The sequence below is a fragment of the Acomys minous genome (assembly GCF_964271855.1).
Source record: "Acomys minous genome assembly, chromosome: 2".
NCBI lineage: Eukaryota > Metazoa > Chordata > Mammalia > Rodentia > Muridae > Acomys > Acomys minous.
The window spans coordinates 21,400,761-21,415,673 of record NC_140484.1 but is presented as its reverse complement, the minus strand read 5'-3'; the positions used below and the strand labels follow the sequence as shown (position 1 = coordinate 21,415,673).

The window sequence follows — 14,913 nt, the reverse complement described above, 5'->3', positions numbered from 1 at the left end:
CTGCTAGGAGTACGGTAGTGGTATTTAATAAACAGCTGACACACTAAGTAGCAATATAGCTGGCAAAGGAGTGATGAAATGTTTGAGTGGTGTTTGGATCTCATCAACTTTTCCGCTGTGTTGAGTTGGCCTGTTTACGATTTGTCTAAATGTTGTTTGTATGGTCTTGAAGAAATCATCTGGTTGGTTGGCACAGGTTCACAGTTATGCTTTGAGAAGTCGGTGGCACTCGGAGGAAGGATAGCAGGCTACCAAGAAGAGACTTGATACCTTATGAGCATATACAGGGGGAGGAAGTCCCCCTCAGTCACAGTCATAGGGGAGGGGAGTAAGGGGAAAATGGGAGGGAGGGAGGAATGGGAGAATACAAGGGAAGGGATAACCATTGAGATGTAATATGACTAAATTAATAAAATTAAAAAAAAGACTCTCACTGCTAAAATTCTTATTCTGTGTCTGAGAGTGGCTGTCAGAAATTACTGCAGTGATATGATGTCTATGCTTCAAATCAGTATTTGATTTCATCTCTGCTGTAGTCTGAAAAATATCAATCACAGTAATTCATACCGTCCTCTAGTCCAAGATTGTAGTGAAGAGGTTGTCTAAAACATGAATGAGTTGATATAAAATTCATATGTAGAGTAAAGATCATGTAAGAGTTTAAGCATGTATATGTTGTTCTCCCATATACATCTTTACAAGCAATGAGAATTCTTATATACAACATAAAAGTCACTCATCAAGATGAACAACATATATTATTTATATTTGTATTTATTCTTTCTGGCCAAGATCCACTATGAAGTATCTATATATACATATATGTTATATTTTAAGCTTTTATAATTTTTTTTGTAGATTTGCAATAATTTTCCTGCCATCATTGATTATCTACCAGGAAGACACAGAAAATTGTTTAAAAATTTTAATTTTTCAAAACATTATTTTTTGGCAAAAATAATAGACCATCAAGAATCACTCGATATTAACAATCCTCGCGACTTTATTGATTGTTTCCTGATCAAAATGGAGCAGGTAAAACCTTAATGAAACTTCAAATCAGTCATTTAATTGCTTGAGCCTTTTTTGTTCCATGTATTGTCTCTGTTTACAATGAGTCAGATAAGTAATGTTTGACAAGCACTTTGTGTGCCTAATGTGTACATGAATTTTCAGTAAGTATCCCAGACAATATAGAGTTAAGTTATTTGAATATATTGACCTTATTTTCTAGACAAAAATAGTCTCGCTGATGAGTCATATAACACAGTGGGCCCATAAATGGAAACATTTCCAAAATTCAAAGAAAAAATATCATGCCATGATACAAAGAAGAATGTTGTCTTTGCAGACAATGTATGAAAACTTACAAAAAGCAGCTCAAGATAGCCAGACTTCTTACAGCTTCTGCAGATTGAACTGAATCTTAAAACATTAACTGTGGATAGGTGAGGGATTTTCAGATGAATCCTAAGGTGTGGGTCATGGTATGAGAAATGATTAGAGTGAAGGATGAAAGATGCCTTAACTGAGGATAACGTCAAGTGCACTGAGATGGACGTGGAATTGGAGACTGATGCGTGTCAGGCACCTATGTGTCTAAACGCTTCTGTCAAAGCTCCGTTTGTTGAAAAGCCACTTATTTTCCTTGAATACTGTTGGCAGGCACCCATCATAAATGTAAAGTGTTTGTTCGTTTTGTGAGCTCTCCATTCTGCTCCACTGTGCTGTACCCTTATGCTAGCCTGGATTTAGTGTCTTTATTCAAGCAGTATAATTTCCCCATGAGAGTCTGGAACCTTTTTTTTTTTTAACACCACATTTACAACCGAGGCCTTCACCTTCATGTGATGTGACTAGCCCTCACATCACATGTTGTCTCACTTTTTCTCATCCTTTTTATGTGTGTTTTGAGTAAAATCTTTTTGGTTTTTTTTTTGAGACAGAGTTTTCTCTGCGTAGCCTTGGCTGTCCTGAACTCACTTTGTAGACCAGGCTGGTCTCGAACTTACAGAGATCCACCTGCCTCTGCCTCCTGAGTGCTGGGATTACAGGTGTGCACCCTTCCGCCCAGCTTGGTAAAACATTAAAACAAAAACAAAACAAGTGTCTTTGGGATCACAGTGCACTGCATGGCTCACTTTGTTGGAGAGTCTCATGAACGACTTTTCCAAACAAGAAAGTGGGTATAGGAGGTGAAGAAGATGGTACCTCCATGTCCCCTGAACACACGTCAGTTTCTTATTTTGCTGCACCTCCAGAGTCTGTCAGGTTAAACCTGTCACATGTAAGTCATTTTATTCATGGTAGTAAGTGCATTGGCAACTGATTTCCTAGATAACACAGTCAAATCATTCTTAGGAAAAGGATGACCCAAAGACAGAGTTTACTTGTGAAAACCTGATCTTCTCAGCGTCTGACCTGTTTGCTGCTGGCACAGAGACAACAAGCACAACACTGAGGTACTCTTTACTGCTCCTGCTCAAGTACCCAGAAGTCACGGGTAAGTGCGCAGGTGGGAAGCAAGTAAGCTTTAGAGAGAAATTTGTACACATCCCAGGAGTCCTTCATGCTGCTTGTCTCAGTGTAGCAAGCCTCAGAATTTAACCTTCTGTACCACCACAATCTGCTACACTTATCGGTAGGACTGAAGTGAGATATCTCAGCCTCTAGCAGAGGAGGATGTTTCATAAAAGTAAAGACGGAAGGCAGGAAAAAAATCAGCAAAGCACTGTTCCAGTGCCTGGATTTCGTGGGAAGTGATTGTGTCCACACAAATTGTTTTTAAAAATGCAAATTAGTTTAAATTGTAAAGTGTCGTTTTGAGTAGCAGCTGTATTCTTGAGGATATTTTTCCTCATTCTGATAATTCTTTTGATGGGACAGAAACCCTTCTTCCAGTAAAAAAATCAATTCTAGAATTTAGTGAGACACATCCTGGGAATTACTCTAAAAGCTTAGATCCACTAAAAGGACATTTCTATTTAGGTACAATTTTTAAATAAATTTAATTTATTGTTCCATAAATCAGTTTCTGGAAAATACTGTTTAACATAGGACAAATTATTTGGGGGTATTCTATGATTTTATCTTAAATTAAAAAAATATTCTATGTATATGAATGTTTTGTCTGCATTTATATGTGTCTACCATGTGCATGCCTAGGTGCCATCAGACTCCTAGTACTTGAGTTTGCAGATGGCTATGAAACACCATATGAATTCTGGGAATTGAGCTCAGGTCCTCTGAAAGAGCAACACGTGTTCTTAGCCTCTGCAATAAGTCTATGACTCCTGCAATTTTATCTCTTAAGCACACCTTTATGTCTTCCTTAAAGAGTTCCAAACATGAGCAGTAAGATACATCAGTGAGGACCAGTTCTTGCTGATCATCTACATGTCCCCACCCCCACCCCATGTATATGGCAGAAGGAAAGAACTTATTCTGTACGTCATTCTTCACTCATGTGCTGTAGCACATTCACACGTCCACATTTATGTACACACATACACAAACACACACACACAGAGAGAGAGAGAGAGAGAGAGAGAGAGAGAGAGAGAGAGAGAGAGAGAGAGAAAGAAAGAAGAGAAGAGAGAGAGAGAGAGAGAGAGAGAGAGAGAGAGAGAGAGAGAGAGAGAGAGAGAGAGAGAGAGAGAGAGAGAGAGAGGAAGACTTTACACCCCTGTCACAAAGCCACTGGAGTGATGACCATAATTTTGAAGCCCAGTTAGTTCTTTTAAGTCAGGAGGAGTTGAGATTTCCTAATAATATCAACCAATGAACACCTAATATTTATCAAATTTCAAAGGACAGGGAGGGGAATTATATTGGACACTTAATGGAGAAGGGAGGGTGATACAGAAGAAGAAGATTCATTAAAGAGGAAGAGTGAGCTGTTTCCTATTGTCCCCAAAGAGTCCATGTGTGAAATAACAAATGGCAGAGATGATAGCGACCGAGGTTGAGAATAGCCCCTCCCTGGCCAGGTTCTTTAGAGATGATAGCGACCGAGGTTGAGAATAGCCCCTCCCTGGCCAGGTTCTTTCAATGTCTCCATTCATCAGGAAACCAATTTCTCCTATGGGGAAGGAGAGGCTTGCTTCTAAAACAATCTGGCTTGACCAGCCCTGTCCACAAGAATCTTTGACAGAGACAGAGAGATGTGTAGGATAAAAGGGGAAGCTGGTGAATTTACAGCTTTCCTATCTGCCAGGTCTCTCTCACATTTCTTCAACTTCAGTAGCCAAATATACCCTTCATAGAGCAACTGTGGAGTACAAGCCTCCATGTGTCACCATCTCAATAGAAAACAGTCATCCACTATCCATCACAATGAATAGGAAACAGTCATCCAATATCCATCACAATGAATAGAAAACAGTCATCCAATATCCATCACAATGAATAAAATTAAATAATTAAAAAATTAAATAATGTCTTGCAGTTTCAGATTATCAGTGTTGAAGAGAAAGTTTAAAAAGATTAAGCCAACCAATTCATACATAGTGAGGTAGCAATCAGACTGCAACCTTCAGCAAACCAGATTGCTCTATTTACTCCCCCCAAAAGGGATGTTTTCAGCCCTCCATGTCTGTTATAGAGTTTGGTATTTTTCTTTCTTCAAAAATACTGGGAACATATTACATCGAGATATCTGAAACCAAGTCATAAGACGCAATGGGCTATGGGAATCCAGAGAACTCTTGGGGGAAGAGAATAAAGTATCAGGGAGGCTGCTGGTCATCACACCTGGAAAATGGCAGATTGAGAACGAACTGAGAGATAATGAAAGTGTGAAGAGAGAACGAGGAAGAAAGCAGAGATGAGCAAGTGGTCGATAGTGTGAGCACTTTGAAACATCTATTTGTGCATTTCAAAATAATTCCAGTAAAATGGAAAACTCTAAACCAACAAAGAGAAGTAGAGTTAAGTCCAAGATACAGCAACAATAATGAAAATAATCATTGTTTTCTTACTGGGCACAGATTTTATGTAGCCAATGAAGGTTTAACCAATGGATACAACCTGAGTTCCCTTATAAGAATTGGACAGAGGGAAATGTGTTTATATTTAATTCATCCATAGAATATAAAACCATCATTTACACACGAAGAAGAACTTAATTTCTCCAATGATGGATAAGAATGAAATAGTCATTACATATAAATATAAACATAAATTTCAGGAGAAATTGTTAGTGTGTGTCCATATTTGAGAAGTAAAAGGACATTTACATACCTTTGGAAACTACATACAAGCTATGCCATCCTAATTTATTTTTAAATGTAGTGCATTGTTTTGGTACAAATATAATAGTTTTCTTCTGTAAGAGCCATTTTTTCTGGACTTAATGTTCTGTTTATTGTTTGAAAGCAATAGCTGATGTTGATTTTTAAGAATGCTAATTGATTCATAAGAGCTATGTATTGTGGCATTTAGCATATAGAATAGTAGTATTTAAGTATTTATAGTATAGCAACTGTCACTTCATTAGCATATATTATGCATTCATAGTGCTGCCAGCTATCTTCATCTTGCTACATGTAACCCTGAGTTACGACCAATGTGTCATTTCTTTCCTTTTATGTCATTTTTTTTGTTTTGTTTTGAAACAGCTAAAGTTCAGGAAGAGATTGCACGTGTGATTGGTAGAAACAGGAGCCCCTGCATGCAGGACAGGCGTCACATGCCCTACACAGATGCTGTGCTGCATGAGATCCAGAGATACATTGACCTTCTTCCCACCAACCTTCCCCATGCAGTGACCTGTGACGTTAAATTCAGAAACTATTTCATTCCCAAGGTAAGCTTCCTTCTACTACACTGCACCTTAACGCTCTTTATCGCAAATGAGAATGAGTGAAATTAGGTTATTGGCCCAAGATTTTGGGCTCTGCATTTCAGATTACCAGTGTTAAAAAAGAAAGGTATAGAACCTTCAGGGAAGTTAAACCAGCCAAGCCACAAATAGTATATTCACAATCAGACTGTCCCTGAATTCTTAAGAATTTACCATGTGATTGATTCCAATTTGCTTCCCCAACAAGATAAGAGAAATACACATTAAATCTGGCGGCTTTATCCTAGTGCCAGTAAGAGCTAACGCTTCGTGGCACTGTAGGTCTTCAAAATTTGCTTTCCATTTGAAGCCATGTTTTGGTTACTCTTGGCTGTTTACATTTCAAATAAAATCTAAAGTTCAGATTGTCTCTGAAAAGGCTTTTCTCAGACCTTATCAGGATGGTAAGAAATACATAGGCACGTTTGGAAGAATTCATATATCGACCCATCAATTCTTTCAGTTCATGTAATTGTGTCCCCTGGTTCAGGGTTGGTTTATATGTCATTATCCTTTAGTAGTTTGCTCCCAGTTATAACTTTGGCAGAAAAATGGACAAAGGAGATCCTCAGAGCTCACATGTTGTAAGGTAGACTGATGTATGTTAACCATGCTGTTAGTGGGCTCCCTTAGTCCTTCCTCAGTGTCTTAAGGTGGCATTCAGATCTCTCCATTGTGGGGGGTCTTCTCTTTTTGCACTTAATAAAATCTATGACAGGGCTCACTGACACCTTATGAGTACCCTATTTGCTAAGTCATCTGGTCGCTTCTCTGTTTCAGTCTTTATACTCAGGCAAACTGACGACCCTGGCTGGAATTCCTACAAACTCAGGATGTTTCTAAGTTTGTCATCCCTTTAGTGCTTTTCAAATTGTTGTAAGTGTAGTAAAGACCTCTTACATGTTTCAAAATTAAGCAAATGAACCGCATTGCATAGAAAACACTGAATAATTTGTTTTGGCCATGTTATTCGAGAGGGTATTGTTAACTTTATCAGACATGTATGTGAAACATCCAATGAGGAGATACCTCTGGTGTTTTAAATAAAAGCTTAGGTTTGAAGCCACATTCCACACATGCATGATACAATAACAGCAATGGGGAAGTAGAACAGTGTGTGGTGTTAGAAACCAGAGTTGCCCTTGTTGGTAACTGAATATCCCATTACTTAGTATGTCTAAAGTTATTGGAGGACACTGTATCAAGATCATTGCTGCAGGACTCAAACGCATCCCTGTTTGTTACATGATCTGTCTGTCTAGATACGCCTCTGCTCTTGTTTAGCTATGATTTCCTCACAAGCTTTGACTCTGTCATGCCCATTGTTTCTCTTACTTCTGCAACCTTTATGTAACTTGACTTGTCTATGCCTCTTGTTTCCAGGGTACCACTGTTATAACATCACTGACATCTGTGCTACATGATGATAAAGAGTTCCCTAACCCAGAGAGGTTTGATCCTGGTCATTTTCTGGATGAGAATGGCAAGTTTAAGAAAAGTGACTACTTTTTCCCATTCTCAGCAGGTAATCTAAATTATTTCCTGGTTTTTGACTATTATAATTCTTCCATCTCTCTCTTCCACAATGCTCCCTGAGCCTTAGCTGCAATTGTGTTGTGGGTATATCCACTGGGGCTAGGCACCTAATGTTTACTTTTTTTCTGCATTTTTATTAGTTGTCCTTTTCTATAATTGTCTCTCTTTGCTGCAAAGAGAAATTTCTTCGAAAGCTATATTTGTCTGTGGATATAAAAATAAGTAGATATATGACATTGCTAGCTCAGAGAAGTTGGTTTCCAGTACCAAGTAATATTTTCCTCCTGTTGAGGGGGCTTTAAGCCCAATTAGACATTGGTTACCAACAAGATATATGTGTCACTATTGAACCCTTAGGGATATTTTGACATGCTCACGATTATTGTAGATCATAAATATCACAGCTAGGTATGATCCTTATGAAATTGTGTGTGCTAGAAATGACAAGGAAACTTGATCCATGATACCTCAGACATACTGCTGCCTAAATGAGACCTGAACAAGTAGGAAGACACCAATAGGAATGGGAAATCCCATGGGGCTCCATCCATAAATCTACAGAAAACTAAAGAATGCCGAGTGAGGTAAATCTTCATTCCCACTGATGAGCCTCCTAGTTGGTTTTACAATACTAATTGGTCAGCTTTGAAATATATACATATGAATTACACTGACAGACTCAGAAGGTTATATTTTTAATCTATACACACACACACTGCCTATATATTTAATGATATATATTTATATATAATTATATGTTACTTTTATATGTAACAATAACAAAGAAAAGGAGACCATACTCTGAAAGGGAGCAAGGGGGCATGGCAAAGCCTACAGAAAGGGATGGGGACAGGCAAATGATATTTCAATTAAAAAATTGATTTCCAGGGTAACAAGGTAACCTAAAGGTATGCTTTGAAACTTAAATGTTCTTTTGGATGGTAGATTACATTTGACCCTTTCACTGTTCCTGAAGCCCATGCAGTTTCTCTGAGACAAAACACTATGTCTGCTGAGACATGTTAGTGGGACTTTAGAGTGTTGATCCATCTTTTCTGAAGTCACAAAGCTATCCCACAGTGTGGTTAGATTGTGTCTAGATATATCACTGAGCTACAACTGAAGTCTTCTTAGACAGTAAGACACCTTGCTCTCTGTGAGGAAGGCAGCTAGGCTCCTGACAGTCCCCACCTTGGTATCAGTTTTCTGTACATGTTACTTTGCTTGTTCTTTTGAATAAATATTTGTCAAGAAGTAACTTAAGAGTTTATTTTGGCTTAAAGTTTGAGGGAGTATATGCAGGAGAAGACACGGTAGAAGGTGGCCCTGTTGGGACTGGAGAGTGCAGCCGAGACCCTTCACATCATCACGTCTTGGTTGACCATGAAGCAGTCAACAGGCTAGAAGTGGGAGGAGGACTATAAACTTTCAAGACTCAACTTCAATGACTTTCTATTGTAAGGGGCCACCTACTAAAGTTTCTACAACATTGTAAAACAGAACTTCCAACTGTGGACCAAGTATTTAAGTACGTGAACCAATGGAGGACATATTTTACTTAGTCCACATCAAAGATTCTTTTCTAAGCACCATGCCCTATTCAGTTATAGATGTTGACTGTCCATCCATGGAGACTCAGTTTGTGATGATGTCAGGTTTCCAGTCCGCAGAGTAGTTTAGTTTCCATAATTTAGGGCCATTCTCAAGATGGCTGTTCTGAGTATTTCCTAAGAAATGTGTGAAGGTTTTGTTTAAAGCTTCCCAGTTGGGAAGAATTCTGGTTATCTGCTTACTTAAGCTATCTTTTCTCTTTTTCTGTAGGATGGAGCCTTCCATCTGTGCTGTGACACTTTCTCTTTTGCCTTTCCTCCTTTCAGCAGGAGTTTCTTCCATTATCCTGATATTTGGTTTCAAAGCCGTGGTATTCTGCCTCTTCTGCTGTGCTCTCCATAATCTCTGGAGTTCTCCTTTTGTGCTCTGTTAAATCCCAGGGCTTACCATGGCCACTCATCTCCACTAGCAGTTAAATGAGAGTTCCTTTATTTTCATCATGTGGTTGAGAAGCCCAGTGTTTGGGATTGCTATTCTACCCTCAGAAGATTTGTATTCAAGTATTTTAATACTATGTTTCCTAATAGTAGACATGGAGAAAAATGTCTCCATCTTTTCTACATTTATCTACCCAACTATCTCTCAGTCCGTCCATCCGTCCGTCCGTCCATCCATCCATCCATCCATCCATCCATCCATCCACCCACCCAGCATATCAAAGAGTGGCACAGATTCTCTTTTATTATAGTTGCAAACACAGTTCTTGCACCAGCCAAACATAAGGAGTTAATTATACCTTTCCTCCCCAGGAAAACGGAGTTGTGTGGGAGAGAGCCTGGCCCGATTGGAGTTATTTTTATTCCTGACCAGCATTTTGCAGAACTTTAACCTGAAGTCTCCAGTTGACCCAAAAGACCTCGATACCACCGCAGTTGCTAACGGATTTCTTTCTGTGCCCCCCAAGTTCCAGATCTGCTTCACTCCTATCTAAATGTGTTTCCCTCTAAGGCCCCTTTCTCCAAGGCACCGTTGGCCTCTTCTGTCAAGCATGCCATCTCATATTGTCTCGTTTCCTCAAGATCCAGGGAATGCCTTCCTTCTATTTGGGGTCATTTTCAGGGTCATTGCACAAATGTGTGCAATTCCTTATGCTCTACAATGATTTATCAGTTTAAGCATTGTTAGTTCTTATCTAGTGATGAATTATTAATATATTTTTACCATAGAACTGTATGACAGCCCAGTAACACCTAGCTCTGTGTGTTTTTTAAATAAAAGTATTATAATTCTGGTTTGCTTTCAAAGTTTCATTTTTTCCCCTCTTTTCATATGGTCTCATGTAGTCAAGGCTATGTCTAAACTCACTATGCAGCTGAACATAATTTTGAACTTTCAAGTCTTCCTATACTACCACCCGAGTTCTTGGGTTCCACATATATGTACACGCTGATCCATTATCTTTCTCTGTTATAAGGCAAGTGGTAATAAATTAAAATAATGTATCAAGATGCTTTTGCTTCTTTGTCATAATATATGCAAAGAAAGTAAGAGTGAGTGGTAAAAAGGCTCATTAGCTCAGTCTCATCAATTGTAACTGCAGGTTTGGATCTGAATGAGAAAAATGATGCTGTAGAAGAAAACATAGAAAGGACCGAACATAGGTGGTGATTCCTGCCCCTGAATTGGTGTTGCTCTGAATTTAAACACATGGCATGGTCTTTTCAGTTTATGAGTTTTCACATAGAACCAAGTAGGAACCCATGCTTTCACACTGGAAACCATACGCTACATATTCCACTTTCTCCAAAACAAGACTGCAGTTCTTGAAAAGCCCCGTCAATTTATTTTTCTAATTTCTATGCATTGTATTACCCATAAATGTGATGCCAACTTGACTCTATGACTCTGAAGTCATTAGCCTCATTGGATCACCAGAGAACACACAAATGTAATGCAGTTATTGTTAAATTCTAGTTAACAGTTTCCTTTCTTTAATCGTACATCAGTAATTGACCTTTTCTTTTTCAATGTTTTTTTTTTTAAAGATTCATTTCTTTACATATGTGAGTGATCTATCTGCTTGTGTGCCTACATGACAGAAGAGGGCATCAGATCTCTTTACAGATGGTTGCGAGTCAACCTGCGGTTATTGGGAATTGAACTCAGGGCCTCTGGAAGAGCAGCCAGTGCTCTTAACTGCTGAGCCATCTCTCCAGCCCTGTCATTAAGCTTTTAAAGTTCATTTATCAGAGGAAGCCATTTGTCATTCTCTTTGTTATAGCTGCAAACGCAGTGCCTGCTTCAGGCAAACATAAGGAGTTAGTTATGCTATGGTTTTTGTTGTTGTTGTTTCTTTTCCTTTTCCTTTTCTTTTTCTTTTTTCTTTTCTGCAAGAAAATGGATTTGTGTGAGAGAGGTCCTGGCCTGAATGGATTTATTTTTTTTCTTCACCACGATTTTATAGAACTGTAACCTGAAATCTCCAGTTGACACAAAGGAATTTGATTCTATTTATGAGTGTATGATATTAGTGCTTAGATGCACATGTAGGTCCCTCTCAGTCACAGACATAGGGGAGGGGAATAGGGTGAAAGCTGGAGGGAGGAGGAACGGGAGGAAACAAGGGATGGGATAACAACTGAGATGTAATATGAATAAATTAATAAAACAAAAAGAAAGAAAACATCTTTCTGTGGTGCTAGGCCGTCCCTCAGTGAGACTTCTAAGAGTCATCCAGTTCTGCTTTCACTTTTTCCCTTTACACCCAGGCTAACCGGTTCAATAATTCTCCAGCGAGGCCACAGATTGCAGGAGGAAAAACAAACAAACAAACAAACAAACAAACAAAACAAACAAACAAAACTCTTGCCCTCCTTCCCCCCCACCCCCCCACCCCTTGCAGATGGAGCTGCAGGAGGAAGGACTTCGGCCATCCTCCAATGGGGAGGAGCGCACAGGGACCGCCTCCGCTAGTGTCTGCTTCTGAGCAGCCCAGGCCACAGGTCGCTGCCCTGCCCTAAGGTTCCTCCAGCTCTGCTGGGCATCCTGATGACCCTGTCACTCCGCTCCCATCCACTGTGGGAACCCACTTGCTCCGCCTCCCGGAGTGCTCCTAGCAAGGCTGCAAGCCCCCTTCCCATCACGTACACTTCCATGGCTTGTGAGCTGGAGTTCGAATCTGAGAACTCAACTTTGCGGCAAAATCATTCCTGGCCAGGAAGGGCCAGAGGAAAGAAAGACCATGAAGAGACCTCTCAGGTCACCAACACCAGTCCTGAAACAAGCCCTGCAAGTTGCACCCTTACAAGTGTGTGTGTGTGTGTGTGTGTGTGTGTGTGTGTCTGTCTGTCTGTCTGTCTGTCTGTCTGTCTCTCTCTCTCTCTCTCTCTCTCTCTCCCTCTCTCTCTCTCCTTTTTAGAAACGATTTTATTTTATTTTTTGGCACATACACTTATTTTATTACACATAAAAAAGCTACATACAACAAGAAGAACCAGGAAACAATCAGTGATTATGTAAATGTTACACTCAAGGTGTTTTGGCTAATTGTATTTGGCAACCTTGCAGAAAAATATATTTCCTATCTTGGTGAGTCTAAAATTCTGAGTGAAACTCAGTATCTATCATATCTCATCTCTATCAACTTAAAACATTTATCTAGACCTAAAAACATCTTAACCCAGTGGCCCGAGTCTCTTTGAGACTTGGATTTTTAAACCTCTGTAAAGCTGTCGTGCCCGGGGCTTGCACTTACGGGGTCACACTAAGGCTCACACTGTCTCCCGTGCGAGGTATAAGGGTGAGATCAGGGGTATAAGGGTGAGAGCAGCCTGGGCTGCAGGAGTATTGGGGTTCAAGTATAGTCCAGGTGGCGAGGGCTCAGAACTTGGTCACCAGGCTCTGCCTCTCCTGAAGCACAACTTATCCCCTCCCCCGAACCCCAGGGGAGCAAGAGGGAGAGAGGTAGGGGGTAGGGGAGAAAAGGAAAGGACTATTTATTTTTAATTTTTATTTTATTATTTTAAAAGAAGCAGGGCGCCACCTACAGTCGAGTTCTAACTAACACAGTGGTGAGAAAGCTGACTAAGTTAAGGCGATCCCTTCCTGGCAAGGCGGGACTTTGGGCAGACTCCTCTCATCTCAGCAATCAATCCAACCCGACAGGTCTGTTTTCAGCAGCAGACCAGGGGACACCGAAAGTGTGCGTTGGGGGTGAAGAAGCTGGGAAACAGAGCAGTAGCAAGCTCTGATGGGATCTGTTTGCACTCTGAAGGTGTGGCTGGATTTCCATCCCAGTATCTCCTCCAGGTTTCAGCCAAGGGGAGCGTCAGTTGGTTTCATTCGCAAGAGTATCTGTGTGGACTTGGACAAGTCACTCTGTCATCCGTTCTCCTTTTTCTCTTCCTTCAGAACTGTAGCTGCGTGTCTGGGCTTTTAAGAAAAAAAAAATTAAATAATGAGGCAAAGTAGGTAGGAGCTCCCACTTATTTCCAAGATGGAAAAAAGCAAAACAAAACAGCAAAAAAAAAAAACAAAAACAAAAACAAAACAAAACAAAACAAAAAACAACAACAACAAAAAAAAAACAACAAAAAAAACCCTTTCAAGAAATAAAACTTTTAAGACATTATGTTTGTGCTTCCTGCTCCATGAAAGATCAGGTCTTTCAAAGGTTAAGGAGAGAAGGTCAGCCAAGTGGCCCCAGCGGCTGATATGAAGGCAGGCCATTAGCTAATCTTTCTAGCTCACCTCTTCACAGACAAAGGAAGCTTGCTAATGGGTGGTTATGACTGCCTAACTATCATTTGACTTTATAAATTGTTAATTACTGTGTGAATGGCATAGCTGTAATAGCTTTACATTATCCCCGTTGTAAAGATAAGATAGCTTTACACTGTCCCCGGGAGGAATGCTGTAGCTGCCACTTCAGCAGCCTCAAGTCTTTGCCTTTGATGTGCCCTATGAAGTACTGGGAGAGCAGGTTAGGAGTTTTACACGGGAGGTCCCAGCACCTCTGAAATGAAGAACTGAAAGTTCCCAGTGAGAGGGAACGGAGGACCAGGGAGGTCATGGGTGCTGCTTTTGTGGGAGGTAGAGAGGTGAGGGTTTGTTTCATCTTACAGTTCTAGCTAACAGAATATCACCAAGGGAAGGCGGGGCAAGAATTCAAGGCCAGAACCTGGAGGCAAGAGCTGAAGCAGAAGCCATGGGGGAGTGTTGCTTACTGGCTTGTGGCTCATGGCTTCTCTGACCTGCTTTCCAAGGAGCCCCTTTAAGAAGTGGCAGAGGAGGGTCCCAGAGCGCACTCTTCTGGCTACACTGCACACAAAGTGACTTTTACTGGTCCCAGGGTTGGGACACTTGTAAAAGTTATCAAGACAAGGCAGGCAGAAGACGTGGCCGCGGAGTGGTTTGCCACACTGAAGGGGTGGCAGAATTTGGCTTTTGCAGCCTAAGTAGTGGTGATTGTTGCAGCGTTTCCTCAGGAAGAAAGAGGAGGGGGTGAGGGGCAGTAGGCGAAGCCAGAGATAGCTTGATGTATACTTCTATTAATACAATTAGCCTATACTTACTTAATGGCCACACAGCCAAATCTCATCAAACATCCCAATAAAAAATATAGTTTAATATAACAGTTGCTGTCCTGGCACCTGAACCACAGCGGATGGGCTTTGCTGCTCTTGTTATAAGAATGTAGCTAACAAGCCACTGGGGAAAATGTCCTTGTGTCTACCACAGAAAGAATTCTGACTAAAAAAGAGCAAGCTTGGATGCAGGAAGAGTTGACAGACAAATTTTGCCAAGCCAGGGTAAGCAAGTCCTCAACAGTTCCTGCCTCACAAATATGTCTGTCAGTTATATTGGGCCAGAAGGCTGAACATGATGCTCCAATGTTATAGAGAGTTTTGGGTGACTGTTCAGGTAGCAAGCCATCTCTGTCATCTTCTCATTTGGAAAGTTACTAACCTACACTTCTGGTTGAC

The 14,913-nt window shown here is 40.4% G+C and overlaps 1 protein-coding gene across 3 annotated transcripts in view; it reads left to right on the top strand.

Annotated features, from left to right (window-relative positions):
* LOC311582214 (cytochrome P450 2C26-like) overlaps positions 1 to 14,913 on the top strand; it is a 56,870-nt gene that overhangs the window by 13,513 nt on the left and 28,444 nt on the right. Inside the window, exons 5-9 of one of the 3 annotated variants that reach the window (XM_084755121.1) lie at positions 859 to 1,035; positions 2,362 to 2,503; positions 5,619 to 5,806; positions 7,226 to 7,367; positions 9,739 to 10,220. The exons of 1 other annotated variant lie outside the window; for it this stretch is intronic. In XM_084755121.1, coding sequence (XP_084611247.1) covers positions 859 to 1,035; positions 2,362 to 2,503; positions 5,619 to 5,806; positions 7,226 to 7,367; positions 9,739 to 9,920 — 831 coding nt within the window. In that variant the 3' untranslated portion in view covers positions 9,921 to 10,220. Of the gene's footprint in view, positions 1 to 858; positions 1,036 to 2,361; positions 2,504 to 5,618; positions 5,807 to 7,225; positions 7,368 to 9,738; positions 10,221 to 14,913 lie in introns of those variants that run through there. One more of the 3 variants, XM_084755123.1, reaches the window with a different exon arrangement.